General features: G+C 43.1%; 1 protein-coding gene across 1 annotated transcript in view; it reads left to right on the forward strand.

The window, feature by feature from the left end:
- LOC149089142 (prostaglandin E2 receptor EP3 subtype-like) overlaps positions 1–11687 on the forward strand; it is an 83108-nt gene extending 71421 nt beyond the window's left edge. The window contains exons 3-4 of the mRNA XM_089237476.1: positions 7304–7532; positions 9931–11687. Coding sequence (XP_089093602.1) covers positions 7304–7532; positions 9931–10124 — 423 coding nt within the window. The 3' untranslated portion in view covers positions 10125–11687. The remainder of the gene's footprint in view (positions 1–7303; positions 7533–9930) is intronic.
- Positions 11688–14950: the final 3263 nt, after the last annotated feature.

Consider the following 14950-nt stretch of genomic DNA (forward strand, 5'->3'; position numbering starts at 1 on the left):
AGTGGTTAGTGTTGGTGAGTGAGCATACGAGTGAGCGAGCTTTCGAGAGATAGAGTAAGTGGCCTAGTGAGTGAATGCCATGATGAGCGACAAAGTGGTAGACTGAAGGATCTAGTGAGTGAGTGACACAATGAGCGACCAAGTCAGGAAGTGCGTGATCTGGTGATTGAGTGTGTGAAAGAGTGGGTGTCCTAGTCAGGAGTAACAGAGTGAGAAACCTACTTAGGGAGTAAGCGAGTTAGAGTGAGCGACCTAGTTGATGAGTGACCGAGTGTATGACTTGGTGAGTTAGTGATAGAATGAGCGACCTAGTCAAAGAGTAACAGAGTGAGTGACTTACCGACAGAGTGAGCGAATTCACCGACAACAGTTCGACACGAGTTAGTGAGCCAGTAAGTGAGCGAGGAGTGACCGAGTAAATGATACAGTAGTTAATGAGTGAGTGACAGAGTGGTTAGTGTTGGTGAGTGAGTGACAGAGTGGGGTTAGCGTTGGTGAGTGAGTGAGTGACAGAGTGGCTAAGTGATGGTGAGTGAGTGAGTTACAGAGTGGTTAGTGTTGTTGAGTGAGCGACCGAGAGATAGAGTAAGTGACCTAGTGACCTGAGTGAATGTCATGATGAACGACAAAGTGGTAGACTGAGGGATCTAGTGAGTGAGCGAGTGACAGAATGAGTGACCTAATGAGTAACTTAATGAGTAAGTGCGTGGTCTAGTGATTGAGTGCGTGGCATAGTGAGCGACGTAGTCAGTAAGTGAACGACCTGATGATTGATTGCCTGTGACAGAGTGAGCAACCTAATTATCGAGTGAGTGTTTGAATGAGCGTCTAGTCAGGGAGTAAGCGAGTGAGAGACCTAGTTAGGGAGTGAGCTAGTAACAGAGAGTGAGCGACCAGGTGATTGAGTGTATATATAACTGAGTGAACAACCTAGTGAGTGAATGAAAAAGTGAGCGACCCAGTGAGTAACCTAGAGATCAAGTGAGTGGCCGGATCAGGGTCTAGGTCAATTCGTCGCGCTCAACTTGTCGCGCGACAATTCGTCGCAATCAATTTGTCGCAGCGTCAATTCGTCGTGCTACAAACTCGTCGCGGTACAAATTTGTCGCAGAGTCAGTTCGTCGCGGTACAAATTTGTCGCAGAGTCAGTTCGTCGCGGTACAAATTTGTCGCAGAGTCAGTTCGTCGCGGTACAAATTTGTCGCAGACTCATTTCGTCGCGGTACAAATTTGTCGCAGAGTCAGTTCGTCGCGGTGCAAATTTGTCGCAGACTCATTTCGTCGCGGTACAAATTTGTCGCAGAGTCAGTTCGTCGCGGTGCAAATTTGTCGCAGAGTCAGTTCGTCGCGGTGCAAATTTGTCGCAGACTCATTTCGTCGCGGTACAAATTTGTCGCAGAATCAGTTCGTCGCGGTACAAATTTGTCGCAGAGTCAGTTCGTCGCGGTACAAATTTGTCGCAGAATCAGTTCGTCGCGGTACAAATTTGTCGCAGAATCAGTTCGTCGCGTTACAAATTTGTCGCAGAGTCAGTACGTCGATCAAATAAATTTTCAAAATTCAGTTTTCATGGTATTCATGCCACACTTCCCGCTTTCTGGCGGGATCTCCATTTCTCGCAGCGAGGGGCGTTGGGCGAACACACCAAGATGATAAATTACGATAAAACAAATTTTTAAAATTCAATTTTCACCGTATAAGCCGCACTCCCGCTTTCTGGCGGGATCTCCATTTCTCGCAGCGAGGGGTGTTGCGGGAACACACCAAGATGATAAATTAGGATCAATGCCCATCCCAAAGCACAATTTGCCTAAGGGGTCATTCAAGTATTACGTCAGGATCGGGGAAGGAGTTTCGGATTTGTTGACTTTTGATGGCGGGGGGGGGGGTTGAAGGTCGCTTACGTCATCAACCACCCCTTTTTGAAGATATGAAATATTCTAAGCTGCTGGTGAAATTTTGCTGACAGGGGAGGGGATGGGGGTCAGTGTTTTTCTGATTTTTGCTGACAAGGGGGAGGGTGTCAAAAATGGCTGAAAATCTGCTTACGTAATACTTGAATGGCCCTAATTCACTATTGAATATGTATCTGCCATGTAGAGAATACATCTTTGAGGAATTTTTTACCGACAATATATCTAAGGCCAGCATTACACTATGAAAGTGTTCTAAAAGTCCTTTTGTAAAACTTGAAAAATTCAACCAATAAGATTATCGGTTGCATTTGCTCGAATGTAACCTATGAACTTTATTGGTTGGATTTTTTGAGTTTTTAACTTGAGCAACTTATCCGGTGCAAATAAAATTTTGGAAATGTATGTGATCGCAATTTATCATCTCGGTGTGCGCCCCAACTCCCCTCGCTACGAGTAATGGAAATCTCGAGAGAAAGCGACAAGTGTGGCTTATCCGGTGAAAATGAAATATTAATTAAATTAAATTATTAATTATTTCAGGTTCTTGTGGAGATACTGTAGTGGTTAATGTTGGTGGGAGTCTCGATTCCACATGGGACAGATACAAGTTTACACTTAAAGAGAGCCTCCGCTGTACTGTAATTTGGGGAATATCATAAACACCGACATTTTTGTACAGAATTTTAAAATTTTATCATAGAAAAAATGATTTTTTTAACATTTACAATAATTGAATATTTATACAAAAATTGCCACGTTTTCAAGACAAATAAATTCAATTGGTCGAATGGTCGACGCGTTTCGGCTCTTCAATGGAGAGCCGTCATCAGGACTTCGTGGTCAGAATTCACACGAATGAGTCGTGGAAGAGTGATGTTTACGTCTGGTCGTCCGAAGAGTTCGCCTTTGTATTTGCTGCGTCCGAGTGGTCTTTGGATGCGAATTGGGGAGCCATCTGTTGTAAAGTGTTGAAAGTTTTGTCACGACTGAGGTTAATAAAGCCTGTCCAAGCTGACGAAATAGGTGGTGTGTTTCTTCCATCATTAACTAGGAAATTCTGGCATGTTCTGATGAAGTATCCCTCGAGAAAATTCAATTCAGAATTGTGTGTCGCTTTTTTAAAAACAAACGCTTTATCAAAATAATGTGAACGTTGCCAACAGTGTTGGGCAATAGCCGAATTATCCGTCCGTCCCTTCTCAACATGCTTTCGGTGTTCGAGAACTCGAATATTTAGATTTCTTCTAGTTTGGCCAATATATCCATTTTCACAATTCTTGCATGGGATGAAGTAGATACCAGATTCTTTGGAGGGTGAGATAGGATCTTTCAGATGGGAAAAGGTGAGTATATTCGTTGGCTGGAATATTGTATGGAAGTCAAATTTCTTGAAGATAGAAGAGATCATGAAACTTGAAGAAACGAATGGAAGAACAACGGTATTAGAAAACTGTTTTGAGTCAGCTGGGAGCAGGTTCGTGGTGCATGTCTGGGTCATTTTTCTGAGGACCTTGTCGATGATAAAAGGTGAAAAACCCCGATTAGAAGCGATGTCACGAAGGATATTGAGTTCATTCTGGAGGGAGGCTGAATCACTGCAAAGTTTTAGTGCTCGATGAACAAAAGAAGAAAATGCCGAAAGTTTCTGATTGGGAGGATGAAAGGATTTTGCATGAGGTGGCATGGAGATAGCGAATGGCTTACGGTACACATATATATGGATTTTTTCGAAACAAAACTTTTGGAAACCCACCACTTCAAACTTTGGATCAGGTATGTTGATGACACATTCACTTTAGTTGATGAGACTGATGTTAATGTCACTGAGTTATTCAATTTTATGAATTCTATTGACCCACATATTGAATTCACCTATGAAGTGGAAAAAAATAATATGCTACGTTTTCTCGACGTGCTCATTAAAAAGACAGACACTGAATTTTATACATCTGTGTACCGTAAGCCATTCGCTATCTCCATACCACCTCATGCAAAATCGTTTCATCCTCCCAATCAGAAACTTTCGGCATTTTCTTCTTTTGTTCATCGAGCACTAAAACTTTGCAGTGATTCAGCCTCCCTCCAGAATGAACTCAATATCCTTCGTGACATCGCTTCTAATCGGGGTTTTTCACCTTTTATCATCGACAAGGTCCTCAGAAAAATGACCCAGACATGCACCACGAACCTGCTCCCAGCTGACTCAAAACAGTTTTCTAATACCGTTGTTCTTCCATTCGTTTCTTCAAGTTTCATGATCTCTTCTATCTTCAAGAAATTTGACTTCCATACAATATTCCAGCCAACGAATATACTCACCTTTTCCCATCTGAAAGATCCTATCTCACCCTCCAAAGAATCTGGTATCTACTTCATCCCATGCAAGAATTGTGAAAATGGATATATTGGCCAAACTAGAAGAAATCTAAATATTCGAGTTCTCGAACACCGAAAGCATGTCGAGAAGGGACGGACGGATAATTCGGCTATTGCCCAACACTGTTGGCAACGTTCACATTATTTTGATAAAGCGTTTGTTTTTAAAAAAGCAACACACAATTCTGAATTGAATTTTCTCGAGGGATACTTCATCAGAACATGCCAGAATTTCCTCGTTAATGATGGAAGAAACACACCACCTATTTCGTCAGCTTGGACAGGCTTTATTAACCTCAGTCGTGACAAAACTTTCAACACTTTACAACAGATGGCTCCCCAATTCGCATCCAAAGACCACTCGGACGCAGCAAATACAAAGGCGAACTCTTCGGACGACCAGACGTAAACATCACTCTTCATTCGTGTGAGTTCTGACCACGAGGTCCTGATGACGGCTCTCCATTGAAGAGCCGAAACGCGTCGACCATTCGACCAATTGAATTTATTTGTCTTAAAAACGTGGCAATTTTTGTATAAATTAAAACCAGGCAAAGTTACTCATTTTTTGTGATAATAATTGAATAATAAAACATTAATATCAATTGTAATTTTAATTTCGATGTAATTTCGATGATTTTTTTCGAAATGACAAAAAAAAAAAAAATTAGTAAACTGTGTGCATTTCTTGATGGAAAAAAACTTTTCTTCATGTTTATTTTTTCACGTATGAGACAAAAAACTTACATACAGATCGCGTGACGAGTTGACTCTGCGATAAATTGACGTCCCGACGAATTGGTTACACGACAAATTGTCACTGCGACGAATTTGTACCGCGACGAATTGGCTCTGCGACGAATTTGTACCGCGACGAATTGGATCTGCGACGAATTTGTACCGCGACGAATTGGCTCTGCGACGAATTTGTACCGCGACGAATTGGCTCTGCGACGAATTTGTACCGCGACGAATTGGCACTGCGACGAATTTGTACCGCGACGAATTGGCTCTGCGACGATTTGTACCGCGACGAATTGGCTCTGCGACGAATTTGTACCGCGACGAATTGGCACTGCGACGAATTTGTACCGCGACGAATTGGCACTGCGACGAATTGGCTCTGCGACGAATTTGTACCGCGACGAATTGGCTCTGCGACGAATTTGTACCACGACGATTTGTACCGCGACGAATTTGTACCGCGACGAATTGGATCTGCGACGAATTTGTACCGCGACGAATTGGCTCTGCGACGAATTTGTACCACGACGATTTGTACCGCGACGAATTTGTACCGCGACGAATTGGCACTGCGACGAATTGGCTCTGCGACGAATTTGTACCGCGACGAATTTGTATCGCGACGAATTGGCTCTGCGACGAATTTGTACCACGACGATTTGTACCGCGACGAATTTGTATCGCGACGAATTTGTATCGCGACGAATTGGCACTGCGACGAATTGGCTCTGCGACGAATTTGTACCGCGACGAATTGGCTCTGCGACGAATTTGTACCGCGACGAATTGGCACTGCGACAAATTGATGCGCGACGAGTTGAGCGCGACAAGTTGAGTGCGACAAATTGACCGGCTACGGCCGGATCACTGAGAGAGTGATTGAGTGACATAGTGAGCGACATTGTAAGTGAGTGACCTGGTAGGCAAATGAGTTACCTAGGGAGTAAGTGAGTGACCTAGTGAGTGAAATGAGTGATATAATGTGAACCCTAGTGAGTGAAGTGAGTGATATAATGTGAACCCTAGTGAGTGAAGTGAGTGATATAATGTGAACCCTAGTGAGTGATATAATGTGAACCCTAGTGAGTGAAGTGAGTGATATAATGTGAACCCTAGTGAGTGAATGATATAATGAGTGACTTGTAGTGATTAAGTAACAGAGGGAGCAATCCAGTGAGTACGTGATAGAATGAGCTATCTAGTGATTGACTGAGTGACCTTGCGAGTCAGTCAGCAAGAATGAGCTAGCTCTAGTGACTGGCCGGTTTCGCTCATTCATTCACGCAACCACTCATTCACCCGTTCAATCACTCATATCGAACTGATGCAGGTGAATTTTCCCGGCGGTGAAATGCACGGTGGTGAATTTTCCAGAAACGGTTGAAAACATGGTTCCCACAAGGGTAGGAATGATAGGGTCCCAGTCCTGGGACGCGGGACAAACCTCATTATTAATTTTTTTTGCACCTTAAATTAACTGTAGAGGGGGAGGGGCATCAAAGATATCCGCCTAGGGGGCCCGGATCTAAGATGTGGGGGGGGGGTATGGTTGACTTATCTCGTATAGTGGTATTAAACAAAAAAATAACCGATGAGGGAAAGTCAGATACTTTAGCACAGGGGATCTTAACATGGGTCGCGGCCCAAACTTGGGATCCAAGGGTTTCCGAGATGGGTCGTTCAAATCGACTAACAGTCGATTTACGGAAAATTCATCAACGACAGTGCGTCACCAGTGAGTGAATGATCGAGTGATCGAGCGATCTAAATTCTTTAACCAAGTTAGCAATTGAGTAACCTTATGAGTGAATCAGTAAATGGGTGAGTCAGCAATAGAGTGACCGTATGAGTGGATAGGTAAATGGGTGGGTGAGCGATTGAGTGAGTCAGTGACCGCATCAATGACTGACTGAGCCAGTGAGTGGGTAAGTACCAAGTGAGTGAGTGATTGCAAGAGTGACCGTACGAGTGACTCACTTACTATGCATATCTGCTCACTCACTCATCTGCAAGTACAGTCGAATCCCGTTATAACGAACTCCAAGAGACCAAAGAAATCACAACGCTATAACGAAATTTCGTGTCATAAAGTAATTCCAGCTTTTTTGCATCGTTCCTATGAAAACTTACCTGGGGGATTAGAAAATGTTCGTCGAAAAGAGATTTTCGCTATAACGGTATTCGTTAAAACGGGATTCGACTGTACAGCCCGTGTATTTTGAATTATCTGATCAGATGTCTTTTTTTCTCTCTCTCTCTCTCTGTAGGTGACCATAGTGACGTCACAAGCCCGAGCGACCGCAGTGAGATACACTTCCTCGAACACCTACTACAGGCTGGCGGACATTTGCATGGCCTTCAACTTCACCTTCGACCCGGTCGTTTACGTACTGTCCAGGAAGCCGCACAGGAAAGGCCTGAGGAAGCTGCTCAAGCCACTGTGCCAACTTTGCTGGCCCCACGCCAATCGATCGTCGTCTTTGAGATCTTCCCTCGGTAAATACGACATTTGAGTGAAATTCTCATTAAGAGGGGGGCGGGGTTGGTGCCAGCGCCGTCTTAAGAGCATCATGGGCACCCCCCCCCCCCGGGCCCAAGTGATTCCACTGTGAGGCCCTATATATTAAATTATGAAAAAATTCAAGCACTTCTCATTTTTCTGAGGCCCCTCTTCTCTTGAGGCCTCCGGGCCGTGCCCGGGTGGGCCCATGCGGTATATTTCACTGCCAAAAACTGCCCTCTCGTAAGCTCGTTTATTTTATATAATTTATGGAATGTGTCACTGACTTTTGGCCCACCCTGTACAACCGAATCGGATGCATCAGATATTGACATGTTCGAAAGTGATGACGCAGAACAGAAATTTCAAATCAATAAACTCACGGCCCATGCATTCTGGATCCCTTAAACTGGACTCTTTGGTGCATTTCCCGGATTGCAACTCCCCGGTCCAGGATTTTCCACGGCCTTTTTTAATTATACGCTTATAAACTAGCGTGAGAAAACAAAACCAGTGAGATTCATGACGAGCTCCCAGGTCAGGGGCCTGTCAGACCCCTCCCCCCTTTCCACAATATGGGCAGAGCCGTATTGACAACATTATGGGAATCTCGGCTGAGCAACCCAATGAGCCCCATTCAATTATCTTATAATATATGGTAATTGCTACGAAAGGTCAGCAGAGGCTCCCCTCAGGCACCAAAAAGTCAAGTCCCCAGGCCATGTCCTAGTGAGCCTATGCACTGACGGGCTCTTTGACAGCTTTCTGATGCAAAGATAAATCCAGAAAAGAAAAATGCAACTGGTCTCGCAGGGAATCGAACCCACGTCCTCCTACTTGCCGGGTGAGCGCCCAAGACCATTAGACTAGAAAGTTATTCCTCTAGTCTAGTTAAAATCCTCTTTTCCTTAGAGCTCGTATGCGCTCAACTGAACGGGGCCGTACATGGACAGCCAGACCTGACTCTGCCACCAGATGGCGACATATCCGTGCAGCGCACAAGAGCTCTAAGGAAAGAGGATTCGTTGGCTGTGTAGTGTAACCCCCACCGTCGCCACAGTGGTGGTCGGCTGAAGTTGGTTTACTATGGTTCCCAATTTCGAGGCTCAAATGCGGGCCGATCTCCCCGTTAAAAAGCCTCGCTACAGAGAGCAACAGGCCTACAGCGATACGATTATTCAATCATCACACTTCAGTCATAGTTAGAAAATAAGATGCATATGGCAGCACTATACATAAAATCCCACGTTGTCTAGTGGTTAGGATACCTGGCTCTCACCAAGATCCCGGCGTGGGAATTCTTTTTTACCAATTCGTTAGAAGTTCCTCAGAGGAATATGGACGAGACATTATGTCTAGTAGCACTATACATAACAAAAGCATTACACAGAAACAAACTTCATTAGGTTTACAACACGTAATTCGTTAGAAGTACCACAGAGGTATATGGACGAGTCGTATCTGTGGTTTAGTAGTAGTAGTCTAGTGGGTCTAGAGCAGAGGTTCTCAAATTGTGCACCGCTGCGCCCTGGTGAGCCTCCAACCTTTGTCAGGGGCGTCACTGAGCGGTCACCCTGACAAAGGTTTTTCGAAAATATTCTTTGTTAAACATCTCTGGGGATCCGCCGAAGCTCGCGGATAAGCATTGAATAAGGGAAAGCGGCGCCGTGGGCGGAAAAAGTTTGAGAACCCCCTGGTCTAAGGCCCTCACCCGGCAAGTGAGAAAACTAGGATTCGATTCTCCGCAAAGCCAGTTGAATTTTCTTTCCTGGATCTATCCTCGCATCGGGCGGCTGTCGAAACCTTCGTAATAATAGCGGAGAGTGACATCATCTTCGCACGTTCTCTTTGTCAACCATTGTTTCCAATGAAAGAAACTGTATAACAGAGGCTCTCAACGAATGGCCCTCGGAGATATTTGCGTGGCCCGCCAACGAAAAATCGTACGCAATTACTAGAATGCTGGCAAACACTTTAATGAAAGAAATAATTTCCGAATCAATGAAAATTCATTGAATACGTCTACTGCTTGTAGGAACATGAATTTATTTGTCTCCCCCTTTTTTGAACGGTAACGTCACGTGATCAAAAGGCGCCATTTTGAATGATGACGTCACGTGATCAAAAGGCGGCCATCTTCAATGATGACGTCACGTGATCAAAAGGCGGCCATCTTGAATGACGACGTCACGTGACATCGCGACATCGTCGAACAACATGAGAGGGAAGACCATCCTTTGATACACTATACTACTGCCTATACTACTCATATCGTTGTGTGATGAGTGAGCTTTTGCTTAAAAAACCGGTCTACAATGTTATAATGACTCGAAAAGTATTTACATTAGTATTGGCAGATTAATTACTGGAAAAATTAATTTTTGTTTCTTACAGAGATGAGCAAAGTCACCCGTGAGGATAACGAGAACAGCGTCAGCAGCAGTTCCCACAAAGAGTGCATTGTTCATGACTTACTTAAGGGCGGTGTCCAGAGGGGTATCGCTCGGATAATAGTATCCAAAGACAAGAAGCCAGAAAATGACACCTTGGATGCCGAGCAGCAACGGCAAGTCTCAGAAGAAACTTGAAAAATCGAATTCGTCGATCCAAACTTTACGCAAATTCCAACAACGTGTCATCGCAGCATGGATGACATCGTCGTCAACTGATACTGAAACCGCTGAATAACAGTGGACTGAAATTTCATCGCCAACAACTCACCAAAAGGAAAATTTACCGCTGGGAGAATCCACCGCCACGCAATGAATGCAACGACATGACAATTCACCACTTGGAAAATTCACTGATTCATCGCCAAGTGGCATAGAGTTAGTATATGAGCAGGTGTGAGTGAGTAAGTAACCAAGTGAGTGATTAATGAGTCAGGGAGTTGGTGTGCAAATAAGTCAACGTGGCAGTTAGTGACTGAGCAAGTGGGTGGAGGAATAAGAAAGTGAGTGAGCGAATTATTGGGTGAGCAAGTGAGTAGGTGAATGAGTAAGCAAACAACCAGCCATAGGCGCCAGAACCTAAAGACTGAGGCCATTTGAGCACCCTTCCCCCCTCAATAATTTTCGAAAAAAACAATGCGATGCACCTCTCCTCTCCTGCATACGCGATTGAGTCCCGTATATGCGGGACGACGAGCAACTTTTAGTCCCTCCAATATCTTGTTCATGTCGGCGCCTCTGCAACACCAGATGAGCTAGTGAGTGAAGGAATTGATGAGTGAGTATGTGATTGTGCAAAGTGTGATTGTGCCAGCAGATGAGCAAATAAATGAGTGGCCGGTCACTCACTCAATAGATTATTCACTCGCTCACTAGCTTATTCTCTAGCTCATTCGCCAACTCATTCTGTCACTCATTCGCTCACACATTCACTTATTTGCTCAATTACTCAGTCACTCACTCACTGGTGATGAACTGTTGTCGGTGAATTTTCCCCAGCAGTGACTTTTTCCGTCCGTGAATTTTCCCAACAGTGATCTTTTTCCGTCGATGAATTCTCCTATCTGCGAATTGCATGGCAGTTTTACGCAAGTCCTGAATGACAGATTCAAAGTGTTCAGGGAGTGAAAATGACCACAACCAATATAGTTTCTGTCTTTCTGAGCCAATAACACGTCCCACAGTATTTCCACCACGAGACTATTTTTGTAATAAAGCCATTACTTCGACGTTTCCCTGACATTTTGGTGTCAGATGAGACAACTTAGGCCTCCGGCATCGTTCTTTGTTTTTCAAATCAAGCTACGGTGTTCAATGTTCTGCTTTGATGTCTCTTTACATTGGAATTGTCAGCGAAAAACACACAAAAATGAAGATTCTTTTCTCATTTTATGGAACTTATGACAATAATATTCGTTCAAATGAGACTCTCGTTATTAGAGCTTTTCCAGCAGCTCCTTTTTTATACGTATAAATAATCTCAAATACATTTTCCTTTCATGTTAATAATCATGAACATGAGCCAGAATTTTGACTGGTTATTGATTGCATGTGATTTCCAGAGAAGGCATACGTGTAAATACAAACTGCCCGAGTGTGCTTTGATAATATAATGTAGATTACCATCATCTCAAGTGTACAATATTAAGTGTATATATTTGTTTTTCCCCTTCTTTTTAAATGTGTATCTAAATTTGATGAAAAAAGGGATCTATTTCTAATAAAAATCTTTCTTTTCAATAAATATTTATTAGTTTCTTACTTTCTTTTTGTACTGAGATACCATCGAACCACAAAAAATTATTAGGAATGAAAACAATTGGCTACTTATTACCTCTCCCGCTACTTCTTGGCGATATCTGTGAAGCACTTCTTTTCACCATAAAACACTTTTATAAACAGTTCTTTTATAAAACTTAAAAAATGCAGCCAATAAACGCATTGGTTACATTGGAGCGAATGTAATTGATACGATTATTGGTTGTTTTTTTTCAAGTTTTGTAAAACATATTTTATCAAACTTTTATAGTGTAAGGCCGGGATTATATATATATACACATACACACACACACACACAACAAGTTTTTCGTTTTAAAACGCCATCAGTGAGTAAAATTTGAACTTTATTTATAAAAAAAGAGTTCTAGGCCACGATAAGTTATACGAGTGCAAACCTCACATCTTTCGATTGGTTTGATTTGATATGAATATTAGTTTGATACGTATTCATTCACGGCTTGATATTTATACCTTTTTGAGATGCGTGACGTCATTTTACACTCGACAGGATAATGGAGAATTCAATGGAATCCATTGAACGAAAGAGTTTCCAAAAGAGAAAGAACAGGTTTCCGTAGTTTTTCACGATTCCCGCCGTAGTTCCGTGTTTTATGGTAGAAATCCGTCCAGCTTATCATACTGTTTTAGTGGAGAGGGAGCCGCTGCGACGGCATCAACATCGAATGCAAGGAAATCACGTGACTCGTTGAATAACACAATTCCTGCCTGGAATTCAGTTTCCCCATTGGAATGTACAGTTCGGTCTCTAAATATTGCGTTTTAAAGATTAAAAGAAAATGATAGAGAACTAACTCATCTAAAGATAAAAAAAATACTAAATTATTTCTTTCTCATTAATTCTGGAATAATTTCTTACGTTGTGCCTCCCTCTGGTTGGGGGGGGGGGGGACGTCTGAGGCATGGCTGTATCAATATCATCAGTTCCCGGGCAAATTGATGTTTTGGGCAGAGGCAGATTTAACGGCGGGTGCACTGGGCCCCGACTGCTAAACGGCCAACGAAAAACCAAAAATTCACACTTTTTTCCTAACTTAAGGAGCCCAATATTTTCTTTTGAGCTCGGGGCCTCGACAGACTTTGATCCGCCACTGGTTCTTAGGGGCTCCATATTTAACTGAAAGTATCATCTTACATCATACATGCTCAACCCGCTGGCCAAATGTAGCCCTCGGAACAGGGCCATCTTAAGAGTGGCATGTGCCCCTGGGTCAAGTGATTTTTCTGAGGCCATACCAGGCAAGTTTACATGCTTACTCTCGGAAATTTCAACCAGGTCTCATTTTTGTGAGGCCTCTCTTCTCTTGAGGGTGGGCCCATGCGTTAAGATGGTACTGCCTCGGAATCATCTGATGTGGCTCACGATGTCAAACCTAGTTTTGTAAAAAAATGAACTAAGTGGCACATTTCTCCAGCACTACATATTGCCAGACCAATTGAATGACCCGCGGCACATTTACAATATGACATATTAACGATATGTGACAGACCAAAAGTCCAGGTCAATGAAGCAGCCACTGAGCAGCCAAAAAGAGTATCCGAAGATAGTTTGCGACCAAAAATGATGTGCAAGCACGTGAATGACTATAAAAGTTATGCCATCACATGCTCACGCGCTGTTTTGGTCGCTCAAATGTTTTTTCATACTCTAGGTCCCTCTTTTGATTACTCACTATCTTGGTTCCTCACTCTCTACGCCACTCTTATATTCACTCCATGCTCACTTACGGTTTTAGTCACTTCCATGCTTGCACACTGTTTTGGTCACTTACATGCTTGCACCCGCTCTAGATCACTCTTTTTGGTCACTCATCATCTTGGTTTCTCACTCTATAGGTCACTCTCTTCGTCCCTCACATGATGCACATTTTCTTGGTCACTCTTTCGGTCACTTACTAGGCTGGTCCTTCGCTCTCTAAGTCACTCCTTTGCTTACTAACGTAGTCCCTGGTTCTCTACTCCTGTTTCTCACTCTTTTGATCATTCAGATGCTTGCAAACCGTTTGGTCACTCTTTTGATCACTAACTTACCTATATTCTCTTGATATCCAGGTCACTCCTTTTGCTCAGACACGCTCTAGGTCAATCTTTCAGTCGGTCACTGACCTCGTTCCTCGCTCTCCAAGTCACTGTTTAGGTCGCTTACTGACGTGCTTACTCCCTGAATCTCTATAGAGTTATAAGTCACTCTTTTTGTCATTTGCATGTTTACAAACTGTTTGGTCACTATTTTGATTACTCACTGGTCACTTGATATCCAGGTCACTCCTCGGGTTCAGAAAGTCTTCAGGTCCCTCTTTCTCTAGGTCAGTCTTTTGGTCACTCATTCACAGATTCTTTGCTGTCTTGGTCACTCTTTTGATCCCTCGCGTGCTTGCATGCTAATTATTTTTTACTCACGTGCTTGTAAACCCTGTAGGTCACTCGTTTGATCACTCACTGACCTAGTGTCTCGTTCTCTATACGGTGGCAGACTTATTATAGTTGTGCAGCTTGTGGGAAGATATTAAACTTTTTTTATACCACACACTTCTCCCATTATAATAATTTTCTTTACAACTCATTCCTCAAATTTGCCTCCCCTCCGACCTTTCCGCCTTAGGCTATAACTATAGCCTGCTGAGAAACAACCCCCCCCCCCTCGTAAATACGCATCTGATTTACAGTACTTTGAAAAGACTAACAGTCAATGAGAGCAGGAAGAGGGGTCCCCACTAAAATAAATCGGGGGAAAAAAAACGTGTAATTCAATAATTTCGGGCGCATTTGTTTGGTACGGACACGGGCACTATTATTGGACACCTTGCTATATAATGTTACTGACTCGGAGTTAGCCCCCCCCCCTCTCCCCCAGATTCCTAAAAATATATAAAAGTGGACACCCCGCCCCCATACATGATATTTTAGAGATTAATTTACACATACGTGATTTCATTAAAAATAAATCAGAATGCCGCTGCTGCTATCTGTCGATGGAAATGAACAAGTTTGATTTAATATTGGATTTATGTCACACATCCAATGTGACATAATATACCTGTTGGTGTGTGTACGGCCATCTAGCGATGAGTTGATGAACTTGCAGACGGGTTACTAAATATCAAAAACGTGAATGAACTATAGGTTCTTTGTTTTTAGACGTCTCCTTATTTCTCGAAGAAAGAACT

Source organism: Pholcus phalangioides, unplaced genomic scaffold (assembly GCF_987345545.1).
Source record: "Pholcus phalangioides strain wild (caught in Gottingen) unplaced genomic scaffold, Ppha-v1.0 ptg000002l_1, whole genome shotgun sequence".
Taxonomy (NCBI): Eukaryota; Metazoa; Arthropoda; class Arachnida; order Araneae; family Pholcidae; genus Pholcus; species Pholcus phalangioides.